We start from the raw sequence: 5,962 nt of genomic DNA, 5'->3' as shown, positions 1-5,962 counted from the left end.
CCCAGAGCCCGCTGCAGCAGAAGCCACTAATCACATATTCTATGCCCCTAAACCACACCCTCAGCCTTTGTCACATTTGTTGGGGGGCATAGTACGGAAAATAACCCCCATCAAAAAAATAATTCTCAGTATTCAGTAACACTTCACTAGCACGTGCGTGACCATCACACTGAGAAAGCAAAGTGGTCCTTGTAGAAAGAACTGCCTTTGAAAATCAGCCTGTTTACGGCAGAAAGATTGTGTATGGGGGGGGGGGGTACTGCCCATGATGCATGCTTGGGGAGAAGTCAGGGCTTTTGAGAAATGGACTCGATCGTTGGCGCATGACTCGAATTGTAAAACATAGCTTACCTTGCCAGATTTATCTGATCTATACAATCGTTTAATGTACACTATATCAGTGTGCATCTGAAAAAAACAAATAGATACACACTGCAGAGGGAAGTGGATCCTCCACCTTTTTGCGATGGAATAGCAAAAAAAAAACTGGGCAGGATGATGAGCATGCATGCAAATGCAATACAACACCCACGGATTTGCGTATGCAGTGAACCCCTAAGATAAATATTATGTACTCGTAGTGAACCCCTAAAATAAATAACACGTACTCCTCTTCACATCACGTTCTATCACAAAGTGCCGCCCACAGCTTGGGGAAAAGAAGAATTGGTGGGATCCATCCAAGAAACAATAAAACAACCTCTTTATCGAGGTTCCCCGATTTACAAAGAAAGCAGATTATTCAGGGCCAACTAAGCTTTTGTGATGAGGATTGGCAAGTTAGAATTTTAACACAGACCGGCTTAGAAATATGAGTGCTGTTTAGCTACCTCTTTTCTAATTTGTAACAGATGTCTTAAAGCCTGGGGAACGGTTATGAACGACAGCTTGGAATCCAGTCTTTTAGCACTTCGGGGAAAAAGCATAAATGCTAACTTCAGCCAGGGTGTAAAAAAACATGTCTAATTTTGTCTCAAACTGTTTAAACAAACCATTGCGTTTAGTTACACATCTAAATAAATATGAATGTTACTCTGCATAAACAGCGTGTATAAAGTGGCAGGTTTACAGCTAAAATCTCAAAGGTTCAGATTTACACACACAGTACATCAAATAATATTTCCAGAAATACGGATGTTAAAACAATACAGTTTGGTACTACTTACAACCGACACACAATTTTAATTTTTTGAAATAAAGGTACTAAAAATAAATGCAAAAGACACACACACAGCCCCTCTTGGTATTTTAATTAACACAAGGCTAGATTTTGAGAAGACGATGTAATTTAGAAATCCAACGATGCTGCAGCTCCATTGTATTTACCCCACCCCCCACCAGCTCCGCCTTCTTTTGTCTTTTCGCCCCCTTATTGGCTGAGTTCGGTTGGGGCTGCCGTCATCGCAGGCAAAGCCCATTCATCTGTTGAGTTGGGCGTTGGACTCCGCATCTTATTAGCGACCAGGGAGAGTTCTCCATTTTCCTCTTGTCTACTGTACAGTCACAAATCTGGGATTTTTATTACTTCCATCATTTGGGCTGAATTTACATCGCTCCGTGGTATTTTGTGTAACTACAGACACAAGAGCGTGCACGAGCCCCGTATGAAGTTGTGTGCTTGTATTGGGCTTTTTTTTCCTGGATTTAAGTCTGCCAGTGGAGTGTGTTAAAGCTGAGCTTTTGCAGCGTTCGTACCGTCTTTGTTTCTCCTGTTGGATCTAAGAGAGGTTCTTTGTTGGATAAGACAACATGGGTGCCCAGCTCTCCAAGACCACCACGAAAGGAGACACAGTGGCCGAGAAGGCAGGAGAAGCTGGGTCTGCTTCACCCTCAAAGGCAAATGGCCAGGTAAAAATAAAAATTATATTGTTATTCATTGCTGGTTGTGCGCGTTTTGGTGATGCATATAATACAATTGTTGTACCAAAGCTACAAGCTACGGGGTATTCGTTGTGTTTTAAGTAACTTGCTGCTCAGTGAAAGTGGGCTTTTTTTTTTTTTATTGTGTTTCTAGTATATAAACTAGAATGTTTTAACCAGGGTTTCCTGCATCTTTTATAACGTGTGTAAGCCAAACAGTGCAAAGCTACACAATAGCCCACTTCTGTATTTGATGTGGGATTTTGTGTGAGGAAAATTCGACGTTAAAAAAATTACGGACTCCGGTCTGTCTTTGTAAGAGTATAATTTGCCACGTCTGAAAGGTACGGCAGTTTTTCACTAGACTTGTTTTTTTTCTATTTGTTCTGAACCCCCCATTTTTATTTTCCTCCAGTTCTCCGTGCTACTGCCACGCCTTCGTGGCATGGTTTGGTTGCAGAGATCCATAGCGAATTGGGTGCGTTTTTGTTGCTCGAATGTATCTGTGGATTGTTTTTAAAGGGGTGAAACGGGCATGGCTGTGCTACCGCGGTGCACCGTCTGTTACAGACGGTAAACAGCTGCGCTTTGTTCCCCGCAGCTTGCTCTTACTCCAAACGCATGAGATGGGATTGTAATTAAGTCGCTCTTCATCAGCAGCGCTTTCTGTACAATTTGTTCTGTGGGGCACTGCGCCGCCTGGTGGCCACTGCCTGTCTAATGGCGCTGTGCGGGGCCAAGTCCCGGTCACTCTGTGTAGGGGGCTACAATCCTGGATGTTAGTCCTGCAAATAAACCATTGTTAGAAACGTATGCGCTCGTAGCAGAAATCGCAGTAAGAGTTGGTCAGTATGGCGTGGCAAGTGTTGTGTTTTTTTTTTTGTGTGCGTACCCCCGAAATCGGCTAAGCAGTACTGTTGGGAGTACTTAGTTTCACTGGTAATCGGCTAAGCAGTACTGTTGGGAGTACTTAGTTTCACTGGACCTTCATTTGACTACTCGGTGTTTTTGAAGTGGACCGGGGATCGCAAAATCGCGTGCTGAAGTTATCTGTTTTACTCTAGTCATGAATTGAACGAATACGCTGATCACTTTAAGGGGTTGTAAAATGCCGCCCCGTCTCTGCCTGACTTGTATGGAATGGTCATTTACTTGTGGGGGTGGGGTGTAGCCGGTCACGTCGCGCTTGTGACAGTCGCCATACCTTTGCTGCTTTTAGGTGGCGTTTAAATAGATGCTGATGTGCTAGGGTTTCCGCCCAATATAATGGGAAGCGTTTGTGCAACAGGCGCTGGTCTTTGAGACGTGGTGGGTTACGAAGACCTACATGTTGTAGATGCACAGTGATGCTCTGCCGTATTAAATGTTCGGCTGGTCTGCTGTGTTGGCATCAACTGGATTTTTCGTCTGCTCCATTCCTTTACCCATTTTGATAGCTACCTTGTCCACAGTGGCTGGGCGTGCGTGTCTGTAATGGACCGATATATCCATCCAAGATTGTCCTCTGCGTGTTGCATGCATGCCCTTTGTTTAAGCCAGAGCGCTACAAATGTTGCGATGCGATATGCAATGTGACTGGACTGCATTGGGTGCCCGGTAATGGAAAAGCTTCTTGGTACAGTTTCACATTGCCCATTTGTCCGTGTCGCATTTAATGATTCTCTTTCTGTGTATAGAAGCTTTTTTTTATTTTATTTTTTTATTAAAACTAGGTTATATGTCGGACTGTTAGTATGTAGATAAGCTAGTGACCCGAGTTCTTGGTTCATCTGCAAGATTTGAGCAGAAAAGGGCACCAGTATGACGGCTGTTTGAACTCCAGCCCTTACTGTACAGATTAAATCCTAACCAGAGCAGGCAGATTGTTGTACATGCAACATTTGGGTGGTTTTTGGTTGTCACTTGCAGTTTGTATATGGCTGTATATTTTGTGTAAGGCTGTATTGTAAATGTTTTGCTGGAGCTATTTCCACCACATGTGGCTTAATTTGTGTATTTTTTCTCTTTAGGAGAATGGTCACGTGAAAGCCAATGGCGATGCCTCTCCAGCAGCTGCAGAAGCTGGAAAAGATGATGTTCAAGCAAATGGTAGTGCACCAGCTGAAGAGAGTGCGAAGGACGAATCAGCTGCTGCAGACCCTGCAGAGAAGGAGGGCTCTGAAAAGGAAAGTATAGAACCATCTTCTCCCACTGAAGCAGAAACTCCCAAGACAGAAGATGGAGCTACACCTTCAACAAGCAATGAAACTCCCAAAAAGAAAAAGAAGCGATTCTCTTTTAAGAAGTCATTCAAACTTAGTGGCTTTTCTCTAAGAAAAAACAAAAAAGAGACTGGGGAGGGTGCTGAGAATGAAGGTGCAACTGCCTCTGGGGAGGCAGAAAAGGGGGAGGCCACTGCTGCCTCACCTGATGCTACAAGCAATGAAGAGAGTAAACCAGCTGCAGAAGAGGCACCTGCTGTTGAACCAGCTGGGACAGAAGAAACAAAAGAGGAAGCAAGTGGCACGCAGGAAGCCAAACCTGAAGAGACTGCACCAGAAAAGCCTGCTGAAGAAACAAAAGTAGCTGATGAAAAGAAACCAGAAGAGAAGCCAGTAGAAGAGGAACCAACTGCCCCAGCACCCACTTCTGACGCTCCTGCTCCTGCACCTGAACCTGAAGCTGTAGAAGTGCCAAAAGCAGAGGAACCAGCAGCAGCAGAGACACAGGACACCCCTTCTGAGCCTAGTTCAGATAATCCACCACCTGCTGAGTCAACAGCAGAGTAACATGGCTGTTATTAAAGAACTAACTACTTGTTTGTTTGTTTGGAGTGGTGCCAGGTACTGGTTTGGAAATCTTGTCTACAACCAAGGATTGTTATATGGTTTTGTTTGACTTTTTTTTTCCCCTTTGTCCCCTCCTCCCTTCAGTCCCGTCCCAGACCACACAAATTTATATTGCCATTCCAGCAGAGACAAGCTTTTAAACCTTGTCTCTAGCCTTATTGCCTTTTTTCATCAGTATTATTTTTTTAATGGTTTTGCATCATTTTATTCAACTTGTAGACTCTCTTTTTTTTTTTTCTGTCAAATATATGGACATGCCCGTGGTATTGAAGGAGCTGGGTGGGTTATTCCTGATTCATTAGATGAAGTGGTGGATGGGGTCATGGTGGAAGCGACACATTCTGCTGAGAGTGTGCACAAGATGCAAACTGAAGGGTTAGTCTTTGTCTTTCAAAACAAGATTAACAGTGCTTTTCACATGAACGGTTTATGACACTAAGTCTTGACTAGGAGGAACAAAAAAACCCATACTGGATGGGGAAAATCATAGTTTTTAGAACTTCATTTACAACCATAGGAACTTCTCACTTATCTCGTTAGCTGTACCAGTCAGTGAAATAGTAGAAATTCAAGTTGTATAATGCTTTGTTTATTGCTGGTTTTATGACCTTAATAAAAGTGTAATTATGTATTACCAGCAGGGTGTTTTTAACTGTGACTATTGTATAAAAGAAGTCTTGATATCAAGAAGCACATACATTTGCAACTTTTCCACCCTGCTCATTTTGTAAAACTGCAGTCAGATCTTTTAAGAGAGAGTGAATTCACATTTTAAATTTCAAAGCTGTGATATGTGGAACGGTTACTGTTTGTACTTTTGTTTACAGCAGACAGTGCTTTTCCCCTCTGGTCATCTTTTGACAGTTAAAGGAAAAAAAAATCAGATGCAATGTTTTGTGTAGCATCTCGTCAGTCCTGTTTTTGTAAATACTGGGAAAGCTTTGAACAATTTGACTTGGAGATGGAATGTAACTTTGCTTACAAAAATTGCTATTATACTCCTGCTTAAGGTGTTCTAATTTTCTGTGAGCACACTAAAAGCAAAAAAATAAATGTGAATAAAATGTATGTTTTGCAGTGTTGCCTTTTGATTCCTGTAAGTAGTGTTAGTGCTATAGTTAACTCTAATGTGCAGTGTACCTCTTTATATACAACATGTCAGGCTGTTAACTACAGGTAGATAAAATTGTCTTAAGACCATGCTTGTAATAAAGATTATTTATTTTAGTGAGCTACTTAACTTGGTGTACCGTACCACTTAGCTAGTCCATATT

At 42.4% G+C, this 5,962-nt stretch overlaps 1 protein-coding gene across 1 annotated transcript; it reads left to right on the top strand.

The window, feature by feature from the left end:
• Positions 1-1,429: 1,429 nt before the first annotated feature.
• Positions 1,430-5,756, top strand: MARCKS (myristoylated alanine rich protein kinase C substrate). Its single transcript, XM_044061902.1, has 2 exons — positions 1,430-1,848; positions 3,870-5,756. The coding sequence occupies exons 1-2, from the start codon at positions 1,750-1,752 to the stop codon at positions 4,626-4,628; spliced, it is 858 nt and encodes a 285-aa protein (XP_043917837.1). The 5' UTR covers positions 1,430-1,749; the 3' UTR covers positions 4,629-5,756.
• The last annotated feature ends 206 nt before the right edge of the window (positions 5,757-5,962 follow it).

Source organism: Protopterus annectens, chromosome 2.part0, assembly GCF_019279795.1.
Source record: "Protopterus annectens isolate FY-2018-M chromosome 2.part0, PAN1.0, whole genome shotgun sequence".
NCBI lineage: Eukaryota > Metazoa > Chordata > Ceratodontiformes > Protopteridae > Protopterus > Protopterus annectens.
The sequence above is the reverse complement of the archived record's forward strand: the minus strand, read 5'-3'. Positions and strand labels throughout refer to the sequence as shown.